Source organism: Oratosquilla oratoria, chromosome 39, assembly GCF_046742065.1.
Source record: "Oratosquilla oratoria isolate Oo_2021 chromosome 39, ASM4674206v1, whole genome shotgun sequence".
Taxonomy (NCBI): Eukaryota; Metazoa; Arthropoda; class Malacostraca; order Stomatopoda; family Squillidae; genus Oratosquilla; species Oratosquilla oratoria.
The window spans coordinates 38,141,160-38,168,884 of NC_134815.1; the positions used below are offsets into that span (position 1 = coordinate 38,141,160).

Here is a 27,725-nt window from a genome sequence, read left to right on the forward strand (position 1 = left end):
ATGGAGAAAAGTACAGATATAGAGATTATGGGAGCCCTTGAGCGGCATTTCAAACATAAAGGATTCAAGAGTAAGATGCAGAGACAAGCAGTTGAAGCAGTAGTAGAAGGTATGTGTTGGATGTAAACAATACCAGTCAATAGGAATAGAAAGGCAATGACAGTTCAACTTGACAAATAATTTTCTGTTGTTTTGTGTGTATGTAATAGATGATGAGAAGGTAGTGGTTTATGTAGTAATTGAATTAAGATAATAATTTTAATTATAAAACCAAGGTAAAACTATGACTGTTTATTCTATATGATTGGAAACCCTAATTGTAATTGTTATCAGATTTACAAAGTAACATTAACATTTGGTAAAATTCCAGATTTATGCAAGCATGGTTATTTAACATGAACCATTGTACAGTAACTCCTAATCTAACTTAACCAAACCTAATGTAACCTAACCTAATCTAATCCAATTGTAACCACTCCATAGAAAAAAAAAACTCGTGAAAAAAAAGAAGGCAATGAAAAATGTGTCCGCATGGTACTTGAGTAGAACCTTAGATTTCAATTTCTAAGTTCTTACAAATGCTTATTCAGAGTCCAATGTACTAAATGCAGCCTAACTTCTAAATCACCCTTCTTATTATTTTGATTAATTTTCTTTTTTTCTTGTCAAAGATCAGGGATAACAATTTATCTATGAGGAGTTAAGATATAAGTGACAACAAATGGGTGTTAGATAAGGGAAAGTGTGCGTATGTCATGGCCTTTATAAGGGGAAAAAGGCCTTTTAAAATATGTGTGCATGTCAAGGATCAGAATAGCCACTCCAATAGGGATAATATCTTGTAACATTATTTACCCTTGTAGTCCTCATATACTAGATGTGGCAAAGTGAAGTACTACATACATATACCAAGGGCTTTTTCCCCCTTACAAGAGAGGTAGCCAAAGTCAAAAGGCACAATTCACCTCCCACCCATTTCATCCCCACCCACTCCACTCCCATTCACCACCCTTCCCTCCCTCCCTCCCTCTTTTATCAGCTCTTCCAGGATGATAGGTCATTCCTACATCTCGCCCACTGCCCTGGGTCAGAAGCAATGCAGCAAGATACAGCACAACCACAGCGAGGCCACTTCATTTAATGGGCAACCCCCCTCTCTGTCTCTTCATGCAGAAAAAGAGAATGACAGGGAGAAATTCCTTTGGGCCGCATCAAAATATCACTCACACATAACCACTCCAAAACCCCTCCCCACCCCCCACCCACTCCCTTCCATGCATCACAGCATCACCCATATACAGCCAATCTCCACTCACCCCTATCTTCTGTCTTCTTCCTTCCTCCCTCAACAAACATCTCTTTTCTCATTGCCCCTTTTACCCCACCCATCCATTTCATCCTCAGTCACCCCCTCCTGCTCACTCCATCCACCTCTGCCTTCTACACTTATCTTACTAATCTTTCTTCATTCTTTCCATGTGTCCAAACCACCTCAATACTTTTTTTATTAACACTATTTCCCAACTCCTTTTCCACCCCTTCTCTCCTCATCACCTCATTTCTCACTCTATCTAGCATAGTAACCCCTACAATACTTCATAGACATTTTATCTCAAACACTTTTAAACTCTTCCTCCCTTATATTCCATGTTTCTGCCCCATACAGCACAATCACCCTTTCATACAGTCTCCTCTTAGTATCCATTCCCAAATGTCTATTTCTCAGTACACTTTTTAATCTCCAAAGGCATTTACTTGCTTCTCTCAATCTACATTCTATCTCCACCTCCACCCCTCTCTTTCCCACCACATGTACCCCTAAGTATCTAAAGCTATCCACTTTAAAGAACTAACAATGTATTTTATCACCATTGGATTAAATTACCCCAGTTTGAACATGTAAGGGGTTGTTGAGTGTTTATATTGTCATGTTTAGCATGGGAGGGGTGGGAGAGCAAATAATGGTACTTGATGGGACCACTGTATTCCAGGAATGCCTCAGAGTACCTGTGGGTAGGCCTTGAATATGTATATCAACATCATCTTACTTTTATATATATATATATATATATATATATATATATATATATATATATATATATATATATATATATATTTTATTTTTTATTATTATTTTTTTTATAGTTCAAATGCAGTATTCATAATCAAAATTCTTGATCATAGCATTTCTCCAGCATTTTTTTTGTTTTGTTTCTCTAGTTGTTTAATTGTGGCATCTTTTGAAACATCTAGGAGCATCTTAGTTTTGAGTCACATTTATCAAATGCTCTTTTTTGATTTGTTTTATGTGATCAATCAATCTGTTACCCTCTTGTAGATAGTCCTAGAAATTACACAAGAGATAGTAAAATTCCAAAAACACACAAGCATGGATATTGAACATGAAACTTATGTTGTCCAATAGCTCCTAACCTAATTGTTCCAAAGAAAAAAAAAAGTCTTTCAAATTCAAAAAAAGAAAAAAGTGAAAAATATGTTTAAGCGTTACTGGAACAGAATCGATGAGAGATATTGTGTTGTCTGAGTTAGGCTAAATTAGGGCAGTGCTGTATATGTGGTGATTGTATCTGGGGCAATTTGCTTCTGTGGCTAGTGTTCTGTGTTGGTATTGTTTTAAACTTAGGTGGAATATGAAAGGGCTGACAAATTTTTTTTATAGGATGTGTTGCAGATACATGGGATAGTGGGTAGTTATTATTTGACTGATAAAACTTGTGTGAGGCCAGGGAGTGAAGAGAATGAATGGTTTCAGGTAAAGAAGGGGCTGTGCCATGGTTATGTAATGTCACCATCATTCTTCAGCAAACATAGTACCAATACATAAAAGAGGAAATAGAGAAGATCCTACAAATTTTAGACCGGTGTCCCTCACAAGTGCAGTAGCAAAAATATGCGAAAAGATTATCAGGAGCAGGTGGATCCACACTTGGAAGAAAACAAAATAATAAATCCCAAATGATTTTATTTTAGAAGTGGAAGATCGTGCACAACAAATCTAATCTGTTTTTACTCGAGACTAATTGAGATAATACAAGAAAGAGATGGATGGGCAGACTGCACCTTCTTGGACTTGCAGAAAGCATTTGACAAGGTACCACACAAAAAAGTAATAAGTAAAATTAAAAAAATAGGAGGAATTCAAGGTCAACTATTGGAATGGGTGAGGGACTTCTTAACCCCTTCCATACGGTGGCGCACACGTAGGCGTCATGGGGAGCGAGTGTATTCGCGAGGCTGCCATATCGGCGTCTTGATTATATTTATTGTAGTCGCCCCTCCATAATGACATTCTTTCTAATTCTTTTGTAATCGCATTTTCTATGGTTATCAAAATTCACGGGTGAAGAGAGAACGATCGATATAAGCGGTGACTATATTTTATGATGCGAGTATTATTACGACACGTCGTACGGCTGGCATTGGTTGCTGCCACCGAGATCTAAGTCCATGACGCCTACGTGTGCGGCACCGTATGGAAGGGGTTAACTGGGAGAAAAATGAGAGTGGTACTTAGAGACAAAAATTCGAAATGGGAAGATGTAAAAAGTGGCGTCCCACAAGGCTCTGTTTTGGCTCCTTTAATGTTTGCCATATACATAAATGATATGGATGAAGGAGTAAATTGTTACATGAACTTTTTTGCTGATGATGCCAAATTACTCAAGAGAGTGAAAACAGAAGAAGATTGCAGATCGCTACAAGATGACCTGGATAAAGTATGGGAATGGAGCCGGAAATATGAAATGAACTTCAATATCAAGAAATGTAGCATAATGGAATTTGGAAGAGGCAAAAATAGAGTTTTGGGAAGTATACGATTGGAAACAAAGTAGTCAAAAAAGTAAACTCAAGTGATTTGACAACTGACAAACATTTAAATAAGTTATTTAGAGAGACCTACAACCTGTTAAGATTAACCACTTCCATATGGTGACGCCTACGTAGGCGTCATGAGGAGCAAGTGGGTACGCGATGATGCCGACGTCGGTGTCTTGATTATATTTATTGTAGTCGTACCTACGTAACTTCCATTCTCTTTAAACTGGCTTCATCATATTTTCTATGGTTATCAAAATTCACGGGTGAAAGAGAACAAACGATTGAGCACTGACTATATTTTTTTATAATGCGATTATTATGATGCAACCGTAGGAGGCAGTTAGAACCGTAGAAGTACGATTTGATATCTTCCTTGGCCGACCAGAGCGATGCTTTGGAGTACGAATGATGTCACTTCCTTCTTCTCGAAATTTCTTGGTCCACTTTTGCACTTGACACACTCCAATTCCCACACGAGTAGCAATATCTTTACATTTATAACCCTCCTTATAGAGGGTTATGATTGTAACAACTGTGTCTCTTTCCAGCTCTTTACCACTTCCCATTACGGAGATATCAAGGCACAAAAACAGAGACCACCGCAAAAAAAAAAGAGTACTCTCCGTGAGAGATGTTTAGAAACTGACTCCATGTGACATCGAGTGCGCCTAAACAGAGTTGCCAAATAGTGTGTATTGTCTCGGCTAAATACGGGTACAAACTCTAGCATTGAAAAATAGTGAAAAGTTTGGGTGGAAAGTTGTATTTTTCGCATGTTTTGAGTTTAGGGGAAAGTTGGGGCGCCTATAATTTTGCGCCCAAACTTTTCGCGGCCACTGTATATGGCAAACATTAAAGGAGCCAAAACAGAGCTTTGTTGGACGCCACTTTTCACATCTTCCCATTTTGAATTTTTGCCTCTAAGTACCACTCTCATTTTTCTCCCATTTAAGAAATCCTTTACCCATTCCAACAGTTTACCTTGAATTCCTCCTCTTTTTTTTTTTTTTTTTTTTTTTTTTTTGCTATGTAATTTAGAATGTTTGCTGTCTGACCACGCATGAGTTTTTGGTGGTACATGCACTGCTACAAATTTTCTGCTTTTCATCTTTTTGTTTGCAATTTTAATCACAATTGCATCTACATTGCATTGGCCTTTAATAATCTTTGTCACATTTAGACCCTTTTTGGTCACTATCATGACACCTCCTCCTTGCTTGTCTGTTCTATTTTTCACCCAGTGGTTGTATAGACCATGTCCCACTATGCTTGTTGATAGAGGTCCTTTCAATTTTGTGTCTACTATTCCCATGATATAAGGTTTTTCTGTTTCTAGATAGTCTTTAAGTTTGTCGATTCCAGAGATCATACCATCAGTATTTGTGTATGCCACTTTTATTTTCATATTTTCTTTTCTTTTTTGGTTTGTTTCCATTTTTTTTTTTATTACCATTTTTTCAGTCTCCAGTCCAGCACTCTCATTTTTTTTTTTTTTTTTCTGTCTCTGTTCTCTTCTCATTTCGATCATTGGCTTCAGTTCTGAGCACTTTGTCTTTCTCTTTTTCCTCATCACTCATTTCCTATTGTATCCTGATACATTTGAATTTCTCACTGTTTGCCAGTTTAACCGCTTTCAATAATACCTCCTCTGCTATCATTTGAGTTCTTAGTTTTATTTTCAGAGGTCTATGTTGTTTTTCTTTTGAATATTTGCCTATTCTATGGATTTTGTTGATTTCTTGATCAAGATTCTGTCCTTCATCCTATATTTCTTTCAGAATTTCCTTAGCTATTTCCTTCTCCTTTTCTCTCTGGTATCTATACATATCATGCTTTTCCTGCATACAATGGACCACAATGCACTTACCCTTGTCAACTGTATCTCTCACCCAATTTTCCTTTTCTTTAATTACTTTCATAACTGTTTCTTTTGTATTTTCCTCCATCTGCTTTTGTAATATTTCTCTAAAAGATGTTTCTTGATTTTCCTGTTCTCGTTTTGATTGATATTTTATTTCAATGAGGTCTGTTTCTTTGATTGACTCTGCCACTTTTCCAGTCACTACTTGCAGCTGCTCTTTGTCCTTTTTCAGTTCATCATTTTTATTTTTGTCCTCATTTTTCATTCTCTCATTTTCTCTCTTTAAAGAATTTCAATTTCACTGTTTAGGTCACTTAATTCTTTAATTGTTTGCTCATTACTCTTGCACAATGTAATGAATTCCCAGTGTACAGCTCAGTAATCCAGTTTCAAATCTATGATTTCTTCCATTAAATTATTTACTTTGCGATTTCTTAATGCATTACTATATCTAATTTCTCTGTCTATATCTAAACTTTTACCTACTTCACCTGGGTTTCTTTGAAATCCTGAAAAGACGTTATTTTCCCACCTTGGTTTTTTTCTAGAAGTATCTATTAAACAATGGCATTTGGGGATGACACCTCTAGGGCTTTCTACTATAGTTGTGTCAAGTCCTCTCTTAGTTGATTCATTTGTTATTTTTTCTTTATCTTTCTCCATTTTGCCAGAACTATACCTAATTCAAGAACTGGAAAAACTTTTACTGGTCACAATGAGTACCATAGCGTATCCATCCCGCACAGTAACAACTGGTTTCCTTCGTTATTGGTGACGAAACCACTAGATAGGCACACTCACAACACAGCACTTCCTTTCGCTTTGGTGTCTGGATGGTGTGTGGAATGTTACATAAGCTTTGCAGATGATACAAAATTGATGACATGGAGCTGAACCTGTTATTGTTTTGAGATGACACTGCTTGTAGCTGAGTCAAAGGAGGGATTGGAATAGCAAAAGAGTTTAAAGGGTTAAGTGAGAGGAGAAAACTGAAAATAAATGAAGACAAAAGTAAAGTGATTATATCCCAAAAAAGGTGTGGATCAACTTTACACCTCCAGTCAAAATTAACCCGTGTGACAGTAATTGTCTGAGGAGGTAATGAAAAGTGTCATGAAAAATAGGTATCTGAGGATGAATACAAAGAGAAGACTACAAAGCACTGTATGTAGCAGAGACTTAGAAGTGAAAGGAGGTAGAAGGGAAAATCTTAATTAAGTTTGAGATGAAGTGTTTAAGAAATATAGTAGGGGATAGAGTGAAGTGAGTAGGTGAAGCATAGAGCATAGGTCAGGAGTGGGGCACCGTGGTGCCCAGCCATGCTAGTAACCTTCCCAGTAAACAGCTTAACCCCTTCACTATGGGCCAAAATCTTGCAGGCAGCATTAGCTGCTAGGCGTGCGATGTTGCGTCATAATACTTGCATTATAGAAAATAAAGTTACCGCTGTATTGCTCATTCTCTTTCACCCGTGAATTTTGATAACCATAGAAAATATGATGAAGCCAGTTTACAGAGTATGGGGGTCACACAGGTACAACTACAACAGTGATTCTTAACCAGGGGGGGCGCGCCCCCCTAGGGGAGCGTGGATCATTTCCAGGGGGGGCGCGAGCTTTCGGGTGAAAAATATAAGTTTTTCCAGTTAGTGATTACTTTTACAACAGCATGGGCCAGTACTATAAGCATAAGCATATGAATTATTACAGAATTCTTTCTTACTAATGAACCGTTAGAGTGAGACCCGTTTAGGCAGAGCGTTTCTTCCGAGGTTGTCTTCGTCGGTTGAATCGTACGATGACGTCATGATAAGACGGAAGCTGATTGGCTAGTAAATTCTCGCGCGATGCTATCAATGTGTGGGACGGTGGGACTGAGACAATTGCATTTCACCAGTCGTTGTGTGATTATTGCTTATTATTGTATTGGCCTCATTTGTTCTACATATTTACATAGATACAAAACATCAAGTATTTGGCAATGAGTGCTAAGAAACGGAAGTACATTGAAGATTACACTCGATTTGGATTTGTGTCTCTCCAAAGGGGTGACACCGAGGTTCCACAGTGTGTGATATGTTACAAGACTGAGCAATGATGGAATGCGGCCTTCATGCCTGGAACACCACTTGAGGACATTACATCCTGCTTTAGTTGACAAGCCGAAGGCATTCTTTGAAACTAAAAAAGACACCTTGAAGCGAGCTAAACTGGACGACAGTGGGTCATTTTGGCAACAAACTTCAAAGATTGATGAGGCTTCCTCTGGGATCGCAATGTTGATTGTGAAGAGCAAGAAGGGTCATAACATCGGAGAGTCTCCCATAAAACCAAGTCTACTCCGTGCAGTAGAACTCGTTCTGGGGAAAGCTAGTACAAACAAGCTTTCCCAGATTTCTCGGTCAAATGATACAGTCAAGAAAAGGATAGATGAATTATCTCAAGATATCAAGGTTCAGACTCTCGACCAAGTAAGAGCCTCCCCTGTTTTTGCCATCCAGTGTGATGAAACGACTGATGTCGCTCAGTGTTCTCAGCTTCTGATGTATGCTCATTTTGTATCAGGCAATAATATAAAAGGACCCAGGGCGGTGGGCAGGGTGCAGGGATGACCCGTCATCCAGGAGGTGCTCAGATGAGAGGGAGGGTGGGAGGGGTGTGGAGTGTATTTAGGGATGAAATGGGTGGGAGTGTTTTTATGCCTTTCCCTTTTTGGCTACCTCCCTTGGAAGGGGGAAAAAGCCTTGGTATATGTATGTAATATTATAAAAGAGAAAATTATGTTCTGTCACCCGATGGAAAGTTTCACAACAGCAGAAGCTATGTTTGATGTTATATCAGATTTTTTCCAGGAAAATCAGCTTTCTTGGGAGTCGCTGGTATGTACTGATTGATCACCAGCCATGCGTGGTTTACGGTCTGGGTTTGTCACAAAGGTGAAATAAAGAAATCCTTACGTAATGAGTACACACTGAATACTTCATCGGGAAGCCATAGCATCCAGAACATTGCCTGTTGAAGTGATGGATGTCTTGAATGTGGCTATCAAGATTGTCAATTTTGTCAAAGCTGGAGCTTTGAACAGTCGTCTTTTTAAACTGCTGTGTAAGGATATGGAATCCGAACATGAAGCCTTGCTTTTTCACACGAACGTGCGATGGTTGTCAAAAGGAAATATGCTTGGAAGGCTTTATGAGTTACGAGAAGAAGTAGAAATATTTCTAGATTCACAGCAGAAAGTAGACCTTTATGACAAATTTCAGTCTGAAGGCTTTCATGCAACCTTAGCCTACCTGGTGGATATTTTTGAGGCATTGAATGCTGTGAACCTCAAACTACAAGGAAAAAACATCAATATCCTCGTGCACCATGACACCATTCGTACCTTCATGGCCAAACTCGATCTTTGGAAATGTCGAGTTCTACAGGGAAATGTAGCCAGTTTTAGAAACTTAGATATGGCTCTCGCTGACAGTAACCTCGACTCCGAGTTAAAAGAGCAAATAATCACTCGTCTAAGTGACTTGAAGTCGGAATTCGTCAGATACTTCCCAGATATAGACGACAAGCGTGAAGCATGGAAATTCATCAGGAATTCATTTCAATGTGAAGTAGCTGATGTAGCTGAAGAAGTCCAAGAAGAGTTCCTAGAGTTGAAGTTCGACTCCACAGCTAAAGAAGACTTCAAAGATATGGATTTGGAGACTGTCTGGGTCAAATACCTTCATGTTTACCCTTTGACCTCACACCAGGCTCTTCGGATTCTAACAATGTTTGGATCCACATATATGTGTGAAACGGCATTTTCCATGCTCGTTTCTATCAAGACTAAGTACAGAAACCGCCTCAATGTAAGGTGACTTGCGTTGTGCACTCTCAAGCATTCGACCGCGTATTCTAGATCTGGTAGCTAAGAAGCAGTGCCAAATATCTCATTAATCATGTACCTATTCGAAAGTGTCAAATATAAAATTATTGCAATTTATACTTAATAAATGGACTAAAGACATTGCCGTTTCTATTCTATTTTTAAATTAGAGAATAATATTTACCTATATATGCAAGGGGGCGTGAAAAAAATAGTAGTTCGTAGGGGGGGGTGTGGTAATGAAAAGGTTAAGAACCACTGAACTACAATATATATAATCAAGACGCCGACATCGGCATCCTCGTGTACCCACTTGCTCCTCATGACGCCTACGTAGGCGTCATTGTATCGAAGGGGTTAAGCTCACAGGCCTGGATGGGGTTTGATCTGCTGACACCATGACATTAGGCCAGTGCACTCTCACTGTATTAATTTCAGAGGACATTTAGGTCTGATGGATTGGTTTTGTTTGTATAACTTTCAAATGGCATTTTCAGGTAATTTTGATAATTTTTTCTATTGCAGGAAAGAAAGATGTGTTTGTATCCATGCCAACAGGTTCTGGCAAATCCCTTTGTTACCAGCTGCCAGCAGTTATGGCAACTGCAAAGGTGGCCATAGTTGTTTCACCTCTTATTGCACTTATTAAGGTGAGTCTGTGCCTTTCAGTTCTGAAAAAAAAAAAGGATGAAGATATGTTGGTACGAGATAGCCCTCTTCTTTGTTTCTAAACAAGTAAAAACATATATTTATAAAGTTCTTTGCCTAAGTTCAGGATGTGGCAATTTGTGATGCAGTATGCATAGATTTTTGTGTAATTTATTTAAGGATTATTTCAGATTTCCTAAAAGAGGACCAATTTGAGTGTAGGTGAGGGGTAAGGAATGTATAGTTTATAGAGAATAGATATATGTGATATGATCAGTGATTAACTTGATGCTTGATTACACATAGCTTTCTGATGTAGCCCACAAAGTGCTTAGTGAATCTGAGAATGATCATTGATACTACAAGGGTACCCCATCTCTGGTGTTGGATGTTTTATCCAGATTGCAAGCCGTGACTTGAGTGTTGTCATTTACGTGAAGTTGTGTTTGTTTTCATCAGGATCAAATGGAGCACTTGCAGAAGATTCACATCAATGCTGAATCCATCAACTCAAAAATGACCACTAAAGATCGGAAACGAGTACTGGCTGACCTTTCATGCAAGAAACCAAACACTCGGCTCTTGTACATCACTCCAGAGCAGGCAGCCACAGATTTTTTTAAGGTATATTAGTACATGTTTATTTATATTTTGTATATCCTCCTCTGTCTGTAATGTCCATATTACAATATCTGTTCTTATACACCATACTTTTCAAAAGTCTCTCATCTCTCTCTCTCCTCCCTCTTTCTCTCTCATCTTTCCTTTTCTCTTACCTACACCTCTCTTTCTCTCTCTCTCTTTCTCTTTCTTCCAATCTACTGACCCCCTTTTGACCCCTTGGATGGTCTCATCGACCACTGCCTTGGATGGTCTCATCGACCCCTTAGCAATCTACTGACCCCCTTTTGACCTCTTGGCTATTTGTCGACCCCTTGGATGGTCTCATCGACCCCTGGGGGTTGCTATTGACCACTTTGGGAACCCCTGATTTACAGAATTATGAAAGGGATAGAAATTCTTGATAGAGACAATTTATTAAAATGAGACAGAAGAGAAACAAGAGGACACGAAAAGAAGCTAAAGGAGGACAGTTACAGAAGAGACCTGAAAAAGAATAGCTTCCCACATAGTGATTGATGTCTGGAACAAACTAAACGAAGAAACAGTGAGTGCCAAAACTATACACCATTTTAAGAACAAACTGGATGCGGAGAGATATGAAAATGGGTTACTACGAGTATAGCTCTTGTCCCATAAAATATAACTAGGTAAATACACATTGGTCCTTGAGTCTTCCTACAGATATCTCTGTGAAGAAAGTTTAGACTGTTGTATTAGTGTGGGACAGTTTCTGCATCATCAGTTCATAGTAGCAGGAGGAGGGTTGCAGTTGTTGGTTGTGAAAAAATGGAGCAGTTGAAGTTTATAAGGATCTTGGTCCCTGTCTAGAGACCAAAGGTCAACTTCAAATTAATGTGAGAATGCTGATGGGTTTTAAAGATGGGTGGCAGGGAAATGATTCTCTGATATCCAATTTGCAAGCTTTTTTTTTTCTTTCTCCCTTTTCCTCTTTTTGTCTTTTAATTTTTTAATTTTCTTTCTTCATTTTTATTTTTTTCCCTTATTTTTGTGTGGTATCTTTACCCCCTCTTCTGTCAATGCTTTCAATTCCCTCCCCTTTTTAATGGCATAGTGGTGCAAGTCAGGGTTCTGCAACAATATTTAGACTTTGAAACAATATATTCTCCTCTCATGCTATTGTGGTTTCTTCAGGGTCTACTGGATAGGCTGTACAAGTTTGGCAAGTTGTCATACTTTGTTGTTGATGAAGCCCATTGTGTCAGTCAATGGGGCCATGACTTCCGACCAGATTACTTAAGGCTTGGCCAACTAAGATCAAGGATACCAAAGATTACATGGGTGGCTCTAACTGCCACTGCCACTGCAAAGGTACAAGATAATGGTGTTTCTTAAGCTGCATCTGTTCTTTTTTACTGTAATTTTATTGTTGCCAGTCATGAAATATGATATTGAATGTAACATATGAAACAGTCTAGGTGTTTATATGTTTAGTATTGGCTATCACTGATATGTTTGAGTAATTATATGATACTTAAGACAAGCCTATGCAAATACAGTAGTTATACCCAGGTGTTGGGACCCCTTTACATAATGGACTCCCTCTCTTTCTAGAGTTAATACAAAATTATCACTTGTCAATTGCATAATTTCATGGGTGAATATTTTTCTCCATTTTATATATTCATACATAGGTCCTCATTATTGTATTGACATTAATTCTTTCACTATAAAGGCATACTCTTTCGATGCAACTCTGGATAACATATATTTTTATTCTGTCCAGGGTACATCTCACAGACACACACATGCAAACAATGCTTACGATTTACAGGGCCCAGGCTATGCTTGATGATCTAGCCTTCTACAGGCAAAGCCAGATGAAAATATTTACTAATTGAGTGGAAGGAGGGAAGCAACACTAATCAGGGTCACAATAGAAACAAAACATTGCTTTTCCCAACTTTGGGAGTGTCAGGGAGGGAAAATAAATTATATATATATATATATATATATATATATATATATATATATATATATATATATATATATATATATATATATATATATATGTATATATATATGTATATATATATATATATATATATATATATATATTTTTTTTTTTCTGAAATCACTCATGATAGGAGACAAAAGAAGATCAAAACTGAATATTGTTTATTTACATCACCAAACATTGTCTATTTTGTTGTATTTACACTAATAATGGCAGATTTTGAAGGTTTCCAACATATAGAAATATAAAATGCAATGGAAAATTAGGGAACATTTTACTTCAAACAAACAAAATGAAAGAATATTTAGCTGGCTGGGATGCTGACGCTGCTGGCAGCATGCCAAAACTATAGTACTCGTGTCTCATGGCGTGTGGAGTAATTGTACTGCACTGCTAGGCATAACATTGCAATTCTATTACTCTATTAAATGTTAAATATTATTGCACTATCTTGTGGTTGCAAAGTCGATCAGTCATAAGTCGCATAGGTCGTAAGTCGATGACTACCTGTACTAGTCCAACTTAATAGGCTCCCACTTATTCCATGTGAAGCTAATTTAGCAAGTAGTATTTTGTGGGGGATGGTATCAAAAGCTTTTGCAAAGTCTAGATATATTAAATCTATATTGTTTCTTTTGTCATAATTCGAGATAACTGTGTTGTAGAATTCGAGTTTGTCACGCAAGAACATTTCCATCTGAAACCATGCTGGCTATCATCTATCAAACGGTTACTTTCTAAATGATGTTTGATAGCATCTCTGATGATAGTGTCCATTATTTTTCCTATGATTGAAGTCAAACTTATAGGCCTATAGTTATTTGGTTTCTTTTTGTCACCTTTTTTGAATATGGGAGTAATGTTAGCTAGCTTTCATTCTCTTGGGACATCTCCGGATATGATGGATTTCTTGAAAATAATTTCTAATGGAACAACAATCTCATTTTTTATTTCCTTTAAGATTCTTGGATGTCAACCATCAGGCCCTAGTGGTTTTATTAATTTTGAGTTTTTCTAGGCACCTTTTATTTTTTTTCTTTTGTTATATTTACTATAGTGAGTAAATTTATCATAGACTTTTCACAGGTTTCATTTTGGAGTTCACTTTGAGGTGATTTGTTTACAAATACTAAACTAAAATAATTGTTTACAATATCACACATTCCTTCATTTGAATATTCAAGTTGACCGTCAGCAGATAATAGTGGACCAATGTGATTCCTAACAACCTTTTTATCTCCAAAGTAACTGTAGAGTTCTTTGGGATTCTCTTATCAACTATATTCATTTTGTATTGTCTTTTTTGAATCTCTGTATTGATACATAACTTTCATAGTCATAAGATGCGCCTGAGCACTTATATTTCTTATAAGCCTGTTTCTTTTTAGCAATACTTTTTTCAGTTTCTTTGTTGAGCCTGATTTGGGAGACACCTGTCCTTAACCCCTTCCATACGGTGCCGCATACGTAGGGGGCATGAGGAGCAAGTGGATATGCGAGGCTGCCATATCGGCGTCTTGATTATATTTATTGTAGTTGCCCCTGTGTAATGACATATTCTCTAAAGTGTCTCCATCACATTTTCTATGGTTATCAAAGTTAATGGGTGAAAGAGAGAACGATCGATATAAGCGGTGACTATATTTTATGATGCGAGTATTATTACGACACATTGTACGTCTGACAGCTAATGCTGCCCGCAAGATTTTGGCCCGGAGTGAAGAGGTTAAAAGGAATGTAAGTATGAATCATCTTAGGGAGCGTATTTTGAAATATTTCCTGCATCTGATCTACAGGTCTTTCACTTAATTTTGCCTCCCAATCTGTAAGCTGAAGCTCCTGACGTAGTCCTATGAACTGAGCTTTACTGAAATCGGGTATTTTAGAAACACAAGTATCTGTTCTAAAAATTTGTAGGAGTTTGAATCTAAGTTGTGATCGCTATTTGCAACAGTTCACCAACTTATACATCAGTTACCATGCTTTCACAGCTAGTGATCAATAGATCGAGTAAGTTTCCATATCTTGTGGGCTCTTTTACATGCAGAGTTAAGTAATTGTCACCAAGAAAATCAGTCAAGTGACTACCTATATGGCCATGTTCAAGGGTCATCCAATCAACATCAGTAAAATTGAAATCACCCATTATCAATAAATCCCAGTTGTAGAAACTAGACAGTTCTTGAAATAACAGTTTGTCATCTGCTAATGATAATGTCTTTGGCCTATATATTACACCTACATTCATTTTTTGTCCATTTGTTTGGGTTAACTCAACCCACAAACTATCATATGCATCATGTTCACTTTCTCTAAAACACAAGCATGGACATTGTTTTTAACGTACAACAGAACACCCCCACCTTTCTTGTGGTTTCTATCCTGATGAAAGTGTTTAAATCCCACAATATTAAATGCAGCTTCGAACTCTGTACCTTTAACCATGTCTCAGTTATTCCTATCATATCGAGATTTTCGCTTTTGACATACGCCTTTATTTCTTGAAATTTGTTCCTAATACTAAGAGAAGTACATGGTTTTAAGAAACTCATGATTATTTCTTTTTGACATGTTTTGAGTTTCAATATCATGTCTTACATTATAATTTTGTTCTTTATTAACACCTTGCTCTATATTATTATTTGGTCCTTCATTGACATTCAATGCCTCTTTAACATTAAATTTCTCCCATCAAAATTAATATTTCCCCCATCACGAACATCTGGTCGCTCACGGTCATCTAATCTCTTTTGTACACTTTGTCCCCCTATGTCACCGCAATTCACACCAGCCTCCCGTCGTTCATTGACATTCTGTCCGGCATCCCTTCCTAAAATTATATATTGTCCTCCAGTGACATTATATCCTATTGTGATATTTTGTCCTCCACTATAACTGCATCCCATTGTGATAATTTGTTTTCTACTGTCATTATATCCCATTGTGATTTTTGGCCTTCATTGACATTCTGTCCAGCGTCCCTTCCTAAAATTATATTTTGTCCTCCACTGACATTATCCTACCATGATATTTTCTCCTCCAATATCATTACATCCCATCATGATATTTTGTCCTCCACTATCATTACATCCCATCATGATCTTTTGTCCTCCACTGTCACATTACATCCCATCATGACATTTTTTCCTTTGACATTACATCCTAATGTAACATTTCGTCCTCTACCGACATTATATCCTAAATTTATATATTGTCCTATACTGGCATATTGTTCTACATTAATGCTATACTCTACTCTGTTTTCCCAAGTACACTCTATTTCCCCTTCCCTTTGGGCTTCTACCCCAAAAAAGGAACTAGTTCATTACAAACCCCCACAAAGAGGTTTGTAAGAACATCTTTGTCTCTGCGGGTAAGGAAGATCCCATTAGAAGCGTAAAGGTCATGACACCTGGAAAAAAGATATCAAGGATCAAGAAAGTGGTATCCCAATTGTGTGCACAATTGCAATATCCTATCATTGATCCCTATGGCTCTACTGTTCCAACTCGTGCCTGCGTAGATCCTCAGGAGGATCCCACAGACTAGGTGATGGCTCCCACATTCCTTCATCTCCTGAAGGAGGACCCTGTAATTCTGAACAAGTTCCTCTGATCTCACCCTACCTACATCATTACTTCCCGTATGAACAATCGTAACCGTGTTCTTCCGTCCTTGCTCCCTGATGGACTGGGTACAATCGGCGATCCCACGGCCCGGTTGACATACAAGCTTGCAACATCGTTTAGTCTTCCACTGCAGGGTGTCGTCATAGCCTTGCACCATGGAGTCCCCCACCACCAAGAACTCCTGATTTTCAGCCACTTCATCCCCCAGCAGAGCAAAATTATTGGCTAGAGCCAGCGGTTGCTCCATAGGGCACACGCCTACTGAACGTAGGCTTGACAAACGGGACCCCACGGAGCGCCACTTGCTCACGGCAGTGACAGAAGGGAAAGAAGTGGAACGCTCTTTGGGTTGTGGGGAGGGTTCACTCTTCTCACAGAGCGCACTCCTGAGAAGACGAATTTCCTCCTCACACATCCTGAGACAGTCCTCCAGGTTCACACAACCTTCACAAGCCATTTTGCTCCTCCTTTAGAAATACAAACGGCAAAGAGAAAATACAAATCGACAAAAGAAACCAAAGCGGTCTCTAATAAACTAAATACACGAAGCTTACTCTGCTTACCTTGTACTATTTCTCCTACCTTTGGAGTACAGTGACAGAATACTGTTTTGAATTTAAATAGAACACTACACTTTATCTTATATCTGTAACTGTATAGCACTATACGTATACAATTACAAAAACACAACACAATCACTTAACACTATTCGGAGATATAAGTTTCACAGGTATTCGCTAGCTGGTGTCTGTGCAGAAAAACGAACTCTCTAGCTAAGGTCATGAAGCAGACTGAGCTGAGGTCACGAGCAGACTGTGAAGTTTATATCTTTGAATAGTGACAAGTGATTGTGTTGTGTTTTTGTAATTGTATATGTATAGCGTTATACAGTTATAGTTGTAAGATAAAAGTGTAATGTTCTAGTAATTTAGAATCAAAACAATAGTAGGAGTAATAGTATAAGGTAACCAGAGTAAGCTTTGTGTATTTAGTTTATTTAGTGACCACTTTTGTTTCTTTTGTTGAGTTATATTTTCTCTTTGCCATTTGTATTGTTGAAGGAGGAGCAAACTGGTTTGTGAAGGTTGTGTGAACCTGGAGGACCATCTCAGGATGTATGACAAGAAAATTAATCTTCTCAAGAGTGCACTCTGTGAGAAGAGTGAATCCTTCCCACAACCCAAAGAGTGTTCCACCTCTTCCACTTCTGCCCATGTTCAGTAAGCGGGTACCTTGTGGAGCAACTGCTAGCTCTAGCCAATCATTTTGCTCTGTTGGAAGATGAGGTGGCTGAAAATCAGGAGTTCTTGTCAGTGGGGGACTCCATAGTGCATGGCTGTGATGACATCCTGCAGCAGAAGAATAAACAATATTGCAAGCTTGTATGTCAACTGGGCTATGGGATCGCCGATTGTACCCAGACCATCAGGGAGCAAAGGCTGACAAACACAGTTACAATTATTCATACAGGAAGTAACGATGTGGGAAGAGTGAGATCAGAGGAACTCATTCGGAATTACAAGGTCCTCCTTCAGGAGATGAAGGAGCATGGGAGCCATCACATAGTCTGTGGGATCCTTCTAAGGATCTATGCTGGCTCGTGTTGGAACAGTAGAGCCATAGGGATCAATGAGAGGATATGATTGTGCATGCAACTGGGATACCATTTTCTTGATCCTTGGTATCACTTTTCCAGGTGTCATGACCTTTATGCTACTGATGGAATCCACCTTACTTGCAGAGGCAAAGATGTTCTTACAAACCTCATTGTGGGAGTTTGTAATAAACCAATTCCTTTTTTGGGGTAGAAACTCAAAGGGAAGGGGAAATAAAGTGTATTGGGGAAAGCAGAGTAGGGCATAGCAATAATGTAGGCCAATGTGTCAATATAGGACAGCATATCATTTTAGGATATAATATCAATAGAGGACAAAATATTACATTAGGATGTAATTTCAAAAAGGACAAAATATCATGATACATACATACATACATATACCAAGGCTTTTTCCCCCTTCCAAGGGAGGTAGCCAAAAAGGGAAAGGCATAAAAACACTCCCACCCATTTCATCCCTAAATACACTCCACACCCCTCCACCCTCCCTCTCATCTGAGCACCTCCTGGATGACGGGTCATCCCTGCACCCTGCCCACCGCCCTGGGTCAGAAGCAGTGTCGCAAGACACAGCACATCCACAGCAAGGCCGCTTCATTTAATCGGCGACCCCCCCTCTCCGTCCCCCCTTGCATATAAGGAGAGGACGGGGAGAAATCCCTTCGGGCTGTGTCAAAATTTACTCACACATACTACCCCACCCCCCACCCCCCCGCCCATTCCTCCTCATGCAATCACAACATCATCCATATACAACCATTCTCCACTCACCTCTGTCTTCCGTCCTCTCCCTTCCTTCCTCTCCCTTCCTTCCTCAACAGACATTCCCCTCTTCCCCAAAGCCCCCTTCACCCCATCCATCCACCTCATCCTAGGACGTCCCCTCATGTTCACTCCCTCCACATCCGCCTTCCACACCTCTTTTACTAGTCTTTCTTCACTCATTCCCTCCATGCGTCCAAACCATCCCAACACTCTTTCATCAACCCCATCTCCCAAATCCCCTTCCACCCCTGTTCTCCTCCTCACCTCCTCATTTCTCACTCTATCCAGCCTAGTAACCCCCACCACACCTCTCAGACACCTCACCTCAAACACATTCAAACTCCTTCTCTCCTCCTCTCCCATGCTCCACGTAATAATAGTGGAGGATAAAATATGGTAGGATATAATGTCAGTGGAGGACAGAATATCATTTTAGGAAGTGATGCCTGACAAACTGTCAATGAATGACTGGTGGCCAGTGTGGGATATGGTAACAGAGGGGGGCAAGGTGTACATGAGAGACCAAGTGTCAATATAGAGGAAAGTGTCAATAAAGAACAAAATTATAATGTAAGATAAGGCATGATGTTGAAACTCGAAATGAGTCAAAAAGAAATCCAGGCATATGTCAAAAGCAAAAATCTTGATATGATAGGAATAATTGATATATGGTTAAATGGTAAAGAGTTTGAAGTTGAATTTGATATTGCAGGATTTAAACACTTTCATCAAGATAGAAACCACAAGAAAGGTGGGGGTGTTCTGTTGTATGTTAAAAGTAATGTCCAGCCTGTGCTTTAGAGAAAGTAAAACAGAATGCATATGATAGTTTGTGAGTAGAATTAACCCAAATGGACAAAAAATGAATGTAGATGTAATATATAGCCCAAAAACATTATCAATAGCAGACAAACTGTTGTTTCAAGAACTGTCTAATTTCTGCACCCAGGACTTACTGATAATGGGTGATTTCAGTTTTACTGAGATTGATTGGACGACCCTTGAACATGGCCATATAGGTAGTTGCTTGATGTATTTTGGTGACAATTACTTAGTTCGGCATGTAGAAGAGCCCACAAGACATGGAAATTTACTTAATCTATTGATCACTAGCTGCGAAAGCATGATAACCGATGTAGAAGTTGGTGAAATTATTGAAATTAGTGATTACAGCTTCGATTTAAACTGCTAAAAAAATGAGAATAGATATTTGTTTATCTAAAATAACTAATTTCAGTAAAGCTTAGTTCATGGGACAACGTCAGTAGTTTCAGCTTACAGATTGGGAGGCAAAATTAAGTGAAAAACCTGTAGATAATATGTGGGAAATATTTCAAAATATGCTTACTAAGATGATTCATACTTACATCCCGTTTAAGGACAGATGCCCCACAAATTAGGCTCACCCAAAATGGCTTGACAAAGAAACTGAAAAAAAGTATTACGAAAAAGAGAGGCTTATAAGAAATACAAGTGCTTGGGTGCACCTAATAACTATCAAAGTTATGTAATAATACAGAGAAATTTAATAAAGACAATAATGAAATGAAAACAACAATACAAAATGAAGATTGCTGATAAATCCAAAGAGAATCCCAAAGAATTCTATAGCTACATTAGAGATAAAAATGTTATTAAGAATCACATTGGCCCACTATTATCTGCTGAAGGAATGTGTGATTTTTAAACAAATATTTTAGCTCAGTATTCGTAAATGAAATTCCTCAAAGTTAACTCCAAACTGAAACCTATGAGATGTCTAGAGTGAACTTACTATTAAAGATGTATAGAAAAACTCAAAGTTAATTAAACACCAGGGCCTGATGGTATCCAAGAATATTAAAAGAAATGAAAAATGGGTATTGGCTGCATGTTATTGTGGCAAAGTAGCATGCAGTTGATACTTTATGGTCTATATGGGGTGCCCCTACGGACCAGAGCCACACATCATTTTGTCTGTGATAGAAGAAAACTCTGTTCATAGAGAAATTGTGACACTTTTATACTATGACTGTCCCTCCGTTATGCTGTCCCCCAACCCCATGTTACTGTCCTGTACCATTTCTGTGAATATTCATTTCCTTTTTTCGCCTACCCTGTGGTGGGGGAAGACAATGCTACCACCAAGTCTTTCCACATGAGTTGTAAGAGGCGACAAAAAATGGGACGGGGGATGTGATTAGGAGTCCTGCTACCTGTAGCCCCAAAGGGGACATTCCCAAAAAAAAAAGTAAAGGCATAAGAGGGTCTGGGAGTTTTCCAACCAGTACCCTAAGGTTTGGGTCTTTTAATGTGCATGGATGTGGTACAGATGAGAGTAAAAGGGAAGAGATAGGCAGTATGTTTGTGAGAAGAAAGATGGATGTGCTGGCTTTGAGTGAAACTAAAATGAAAGGGAAGGGTGAGTGTGAGTTTGGGAGTGTAGCTGGGAGGTACTCAGGAGTGAAGAGGGGATGAGGGAGAGAAGGGGTGGCTATACTAGTAAGTGAAGAGATAAGTAAGCATGTAGTGGAGTGGAAGGAGGTTTCATCAAGGTTGATGTGGATAAAGGTGAAGCAGGGAAGGGAGATGTGGGTTTTTATAAGTGCGTATGGGCCTAATAGTGAGAGGAGTGTAGAGGAAAGGGAGGCTTTTTGGGTAGATATAAATGAGTGCATAGAGGGATTAGGGAGAAATGTCAATTTGGAGACCTTAATGCTAGGGTAGGAAACGAACCAATAGAGTGATTGGGAAGTATGGAGTTCCAGGTAAAAATTGTAGTGGAGAATTGATGGTGATGTGTCTTGAAAGAGAGTTGATGATAGCAAATACAGTGTTTAGGAAGAAAGTCAAACATAAGTACACATGGGAGAGGGTGGTGGATGGAAGGGTGGCAGATAGAGCTTTAATGGACTATATAGTGGTGACCAAGAGTATGGTAGGAAGAGTTAAGGATGTACATGTTCTAAGGGGAGAGAATGGGGGAATATCAGATAATTTTCTGGTGGAAGGTAAATTGAGAATGGAGAATAGGTGGAGAAAGAGGAAAAGGGTTGAAGGTAGGGAGGTACTTAGAATGAACTGCTTAAATGAGATAGAAAAGGAGAATGAGTATAAGAAGAAGCTGAGAGAAAAGTGGGAGGGAGTGAAAGATAGAGTAGAACTAGGAGTGGAGGAATGGGGATGGATCAAGGAGGGAGTCATAAGGTGTGCAAAGATGGTGTGTGGAACAAGGAGGGCAGGAGGAAATGGAAGGAAGGGTAGTGAGTGGTGGGATGAGGAAGCAAAGAAGGGTGTAGAAGAGAAGAAGCAGGCATTCATAGATTGGCTACAAATTAGGACGAAGGAATAAATATGAGAGGTACAAAGTAAAGAGAAGGGAAGTTAAGCATAAGATAAAGAAAACAAAGAGGAGAGCAGATGTGAAATGGGGTAAGAGTATGACAGAAAATTTTGAAAGTCATAAAAAGATGTTTTGTAAAAAAAAAAAAAAAAAAGGAAGAGGAGGCAAATCAAGTGGAGAAGAAAAGGTAAAAGGTGCAGATGGAGAGATGATAATGGAAGAGAATGTAGTTAGAGGAAGGTGGGCAGAGTATACTAGGAGGATAGGGAGGGGAAGGTAGTTACAGTGAGAAGCGTTAAGAAAATGAGAGTGAGGAAAATGGAGGAGAAATAAGGAAGGATAAAGTGAAAGCAGCTGTTAAGATGATGAGAGCAGGTATGGCACCTGGGTTGGATGGATGCCATGCAGAATGTCTGAAGAAAGGAGGTACAGTTATGGTGGACTTTCTGGTGAGGTTATTTAATGTTTGTTTAAGAGAGGGTAGAATGCTGGAGGACTGAAGGAGTGCCAGTATAGTTCCGCTTTACAAGGGAAAGGGGGACAAGTGTGAGTGTAGTAGTTTCAGAGGGATCAGCTCGTTGAGTGTAGTTGGGAAGGCTTATGGGAGGGTCTTGATTGAGAGGTTTAGGAGAGGAACAGAGGGAGTAATTGGTGAGGAACAGTGTGGTTTTAGGACAGGTAGGGGTTGTGTTGATCAGATTTTTGTGGTAAGACAGATATGTGAGAAACCTGTAGGAAAAGGTAAGGATGTTTTTTGGGCTTTTATGGATCTGGAAAAGGCTTACGACAAGGTAGACAGGAAGGCACTGTGAGAGGTACTGCAGATATATGAGATAGGAGGAAAGCTGTTAAGAACAGTCAAGAGTTTTTATGAGAGTAGTAGAGCTTGTGTTAGGATTAGAAATGGAGAGAGTGAATGGTTTGAGGTAAAGATGGGACTTTGTCAGGGATGTGTGATGTCGTTCTGGCTGTTCAGGATGGGGTGGTGCAAGAGGTGAATGCAAGGGTAGTGGGTTAGGGGTTGGAGATGGTTAAAGAAAATGGAGAAAAGTGGGAAATAAGCCAGCTGTTGTTTGCTGACAACACTGGACTTGTAGCAGGATCAGAGGAGAGATTGAAGAAGTTAGTGACAGAGTTTGAGAAGGTGTGTGAAAGAAGGAAGCTGAAGATAAATGTGGGTAAAAGTAAGGTGATGAGATGTACAAAGGGAGAGAGTGACAGCAGGCTGGAAGTGAGCATTAAGGGTGAGAGACTGGAACTGGATAGTTTTAGATACTTGGGTGCGAATGTGGCAGGAAAGGGAGGAGTGGGGTTGGAGGTAGAATGTAGATTGAGAAAATCGAGTACCGGTAAATTCCTTGGTGGATTAAAAAGTGTAATGAGAAATAGACATCTGGGAATGGATGCTAAGAGGGGGTTATATGAAGGAGTGATTGTGCCAACAGCACTGTACCGGGCAGAAACATAGAACATAAGAGAGGAAGAGAGAAGGAGTTTGAATGTGTTTGAGATGAAATGTCTGAAAAGTATGATAGGAGTTACTAGGCTAGATAGAGTGAGAAATGAGGTGAGGAGGAGAACAGGGTTGGAAAGGGAGCTGGGAGATAGTATTGATGAAAGAGTATTAGGATGGTTTGGACACATGGAAAGAATGAGTGAAGAAAGATTAGTAAAAGAGGTGTGGATGGCAGAGGTGGAAGGAGTGAATATGAAGTGGCATCCTAGGATGAGATGGATGGATGGGATGAAAGGGGCATTACAAAAGAGAGGAATGTCTGTTGAGGAAGGGCAGGAGAGGACAGAAGATAGAGGTGAATGGAGAAGGGCTGTGTATGGATGATGCTGTGATGCATGAAGGGGAGTGGGTGGGGGATTGGGGGTGAGGAAGTATATATGAGAACAATTTGATGCAGCCCGAAGGGATTTCTCCCCGTCTTCTCCTTTTCTGCATGGGGAGACAGAGAGGGGGGGTTTGCTGAGTTTATGAAGCGGCCTTGCTGTGGATGTGCTCTGTCTTGCGACACTGCTTCTGACCCAGGGCATTGGACAGGATGCAGGGATGACCTGTCATCCAGGAGAAGAGGTGCCAAGATGAGAGGGAGGGAGGAGGGTGGAGGGGAGTGGAATATGTAGGGAATGGAATGGGTGGGAGTGGTTTCTATGCCTTTTTTCTTTTTGGCTACCCCCATGTAAGGGGGAAAAAGCCGTTGGTATATGTATGTATGAAAAAGGAGGTTGTTGTTCTGTTAGAAATATATTTCAAGAAATCTATCATATCTGGAGGTGTCCCAAGAGAATGGAAGCTAGCTAACATTACTCCCATATTCAAAAAAGGTGACAAAAAGAAACCAAATAACTACAGGCCTATAAGCTTGACATCAATCATGGGAAAAATGATGGAAACTGTCATCAGAGATGCTATCGAACATCATTTAGAAAGTAATTGTTTGATAAATAATTGTCAGCATGGATTCAGACAGAAATGATCTTGCATGACTAACTTACTTGAAATCTACCTGTACAACACGGTCATCTCGATTTATGACAGAAAAAAATATTAGATCTAAATCTAGACTTTGCCAGAGCTTTTGATACTGTCCCTCATGAAAGACACCACTAAGTTATAAACTAGTATCACTGACCAGCACAATAATGAAATTATATGAAAGGATTGTGAAAAATTGATGGACAAAATATCTTGAAGAGATGAACATTCTGACAGTTTGGCTTCAGATCTGGAAGCTTGTGTACGTTGAACCTTTTAAGCCCCGTCTGGGGTATTGGCTGCTTGTTATTGTGGCAAAGTAGCATGCAGTTGATACTTTAGGGTCTATATGGGGCACCCCTATGGACCAGAGCCACACATAATTTTGTCTATGATAGAAGAAAACTCTGTTCATAGAGAAATGATGACACTTTTATACTACGACTGTCCCTCCGTTATGCTGTCCCCCAACCCCTTGCTGCTGTCCTGTACCATTTCTCTGAGTATTCATTTTCTGTGGTGGGGGAAAAGAATACTGCCACCAAGTATTTCCACTTGGATCGTAAGAGGCGAGAAGAAAGGGACGGGGATTGGGACTAGGCATCCTTCTTGTAGCCCCACAGGGGACATTCCTAAAAGAAAAAGCAAAGGCATAAGAGGGTCTGGGAGTTTTCCGACCAGCACCCTAAGGTTTGGGTCTTTTAATGTGTGTGGATGTGGGTAGTATGTTTGTGAGAAGAAAGATGGATGTGTTGGCTTTGAGTGAAACTAAGTTGAAAGGGAAGGGTGATTGTAAGTGGGAGGTTATCAGGAGTGAAGAGAGGGCGAGGGAGGGAAGGGGTGGCTATACTAGTAAGTGAAGAGATAGGTAAACGTGTAGTGGAGTGGAAGGAGGTTTCCCCAAGGATAATGTGCATGAAGTTGAAACTGGGAAAGGAGATGTGGGTCTTTGTAAGTGCATATGGGCTTGGCAGAGAGAAGAGTGTAGAGGAAAGGGAGGATTTTTGGATAGATTTAAATGAGTGCATAGAGGATTTAGGGAGAAATGTCAATGTAATAGAACTGGGAGACCTTAATGCTAGGGTAGGAAATGGTCCAATTGATGGAGTGGTTGGGAAATGTGGAGTTCCAGGAAAGAATCATAGTGGAGAGTTGATGGTGGAGATGTGTCAAGAAAGAGAGTTGATGATAGCAAATACAGTGTTTCGAAAGAAAGTCAAACATAAGTACACATAGGAGAGAGTGGTGGATGGAAGGGTGGTAGATAGAGCATGGACTATGTAATGGTAGATAGGAGTATAATAGGAAGAGTTAAGGATGTACATGTGCTAAGGGGAGAGGGTGGGGGAATATCAGATCATTTTTTGGTGGAAGGTAAGTTGAGAGTGGAGGATAGATGGAGAAAGAGGAAAGGGACAAAAGATAGGGAGGTGCTTAGAGTGAACTCTTTAAATGAAAATGAAAAGGAGAAGGAGTACAAGAAGCTGAAGGAGGAGTGGGAGGGTATGAAGGATAGAGTAGAGCTAGGTGTGGAGGAGGAATGGGGATGGTTCAAGGAGGGAGTCACAAAGTGTGCAAGGATGGTGTGTGGAACAAGAAGGACAGGAGGAAATAGAAGGAAGGGTAGTGAGTGGTGGGATGAGGAAACAAAGAAGGTTGTAGAAGAGAAGAAGCGAGCTTTCACAGATAGGTTACAAAATATGGCGAAGGAATCATATGAGAGATACAAAGAAAAGAAAAGAGAAGTAAAACAAAAGGTAAAGGAGACAAAGAGGAGAGCAGGTAAGAGTATGACAGAAAATTTTGAAAATGATGAAAAGATGTTTTGGAAAGAAATTAAGAGAGGAAGAGGAGGCGAATCAAGTAGAGAAGAAAAGGTAAAAGGTGCAGATGGAGAGATGATAATGGAAGAGAAAGAAGTAAGAGTAAGATGGACAGAGTATCTTAGGAAATTGCTTAATGTGAAGGAGAATAGGGAGGGAAAGATAGCTGCAGTGGGAAATAAGAAAATTACTGTGATGAGTGAGGAAAATGGAGGAGAAATAAGGAAGGATGAAGTGAAGGCAGTTGTTAAGATGATGAAAGCAGGTAAGGTGCCTGGTCTGGATGAATGCCTTGCAGAATGTCTAAAAAAAAGGAGGTACAGTGATGGTGGACTGGCTGGTGAGGTTATTTAATGTTTGCTGGAGAGAGGGTAGAGTGCCAGAGGACTGGAGGAGTGCCTGTATAGTTCCACTTTACAAGGGAAAAGGGGACAAGTGTGAATGTAGTAGTTTCAGAGGGATTAGCTTGTTAAGTGCAGTTGGGAAGGCTTATGGGAGGATCTTGATTGAGAGGATTAGGAGAGGAACAGAGGGAGTAATTGGTGAGGAACAGTGTGGATTTAGGATGGGTAGAGGTTGTGTAGATCAGATCTTTGTGGTAAGACAAATATGTGAGAAAGCTATAGGAAAGGGGAAGGATGTTTTTTGGGCTTTTATGGATCTGGAAAAGGCTTACGATAGGGTAGACAGAATGGCACTGTGGGAGGTTATGCAGATATATGGGATAGGAGGAAAGCTTCTAGGAGCTGTCAAGAGTTTTTATGAGAGTAGTAGAACTTGTGTCAGGATTAGAACTGGAGAGAGTGAGTGGTTTGAGGTAAAGGTGGGACTTCTTCAAGGATGCGTTATGTCGCCCTGGGGTAGTTCGAGAGGTAAATGCAAGGGTAGTGGGTGAGGGATTGGAGATGGTTAAAGAAAATGGAGAAAAGTGGGAGGTGAGCCAGCTGTTGTTTGCGGACGACACTGCGCTTGTGGCAGGATCGGAGGAGGGATTGAGGAAGTTGGTGACAGTTTGGGAGAGTATGTGATAGAAGAAAGCTAAAAAAGATAAATGTGGGTAAAAGTAAGGTGATGAGATGTACAAGGGGTGAAAGTGGCAGTAGACTGGAAGTGAACATTAAGGGAGAGCGACTGGAGGAAGTGGATAGCTTTAGATACTTGGGTGCAAATGTGGCAGGAAAAGGTGGAGGTAGAATGTAGATTGAGAGAAGGGAGTAAATGCCTTGATGGATTAAAGAGTGTAATGAGGAATAGACATTTGGGAATGGATG

At 39.6% G+C, this 27,725-nt stretch overlaps 1 protein-coding gene across 1 annotated transcript in view; it reads left to right on the forward strand.

The window, feature by feature from the left end:
* The window catches only part of LOC143020362 (uncharacterized), a 106,114-nt gene that overhangs the window by 118 nt on the left and 78,271 nt on the right, over positions 1-27,725 (forward strand). The window contains exons 1-4 of the mRNA XM_076176732.1: positions 1-109; positions 10,094-10,218; positions 10,676-10,840; positions 11,993-12,169. The exon at positions 1-109 is cut by the window's left edge and continues 118 nt beyond it. Coding sequence (XP_076032847.1) covers positions 1-109; positions 10,094-10,218; positions 10,676-10,840; positions 11,993-12,169 — 576 coding nt within the window. The remainder of the gene's footprint in view (positions 110-10,093; positions 10,219-10,675; positions 10,841-11,992; positions 12,170-27,725) is intronic.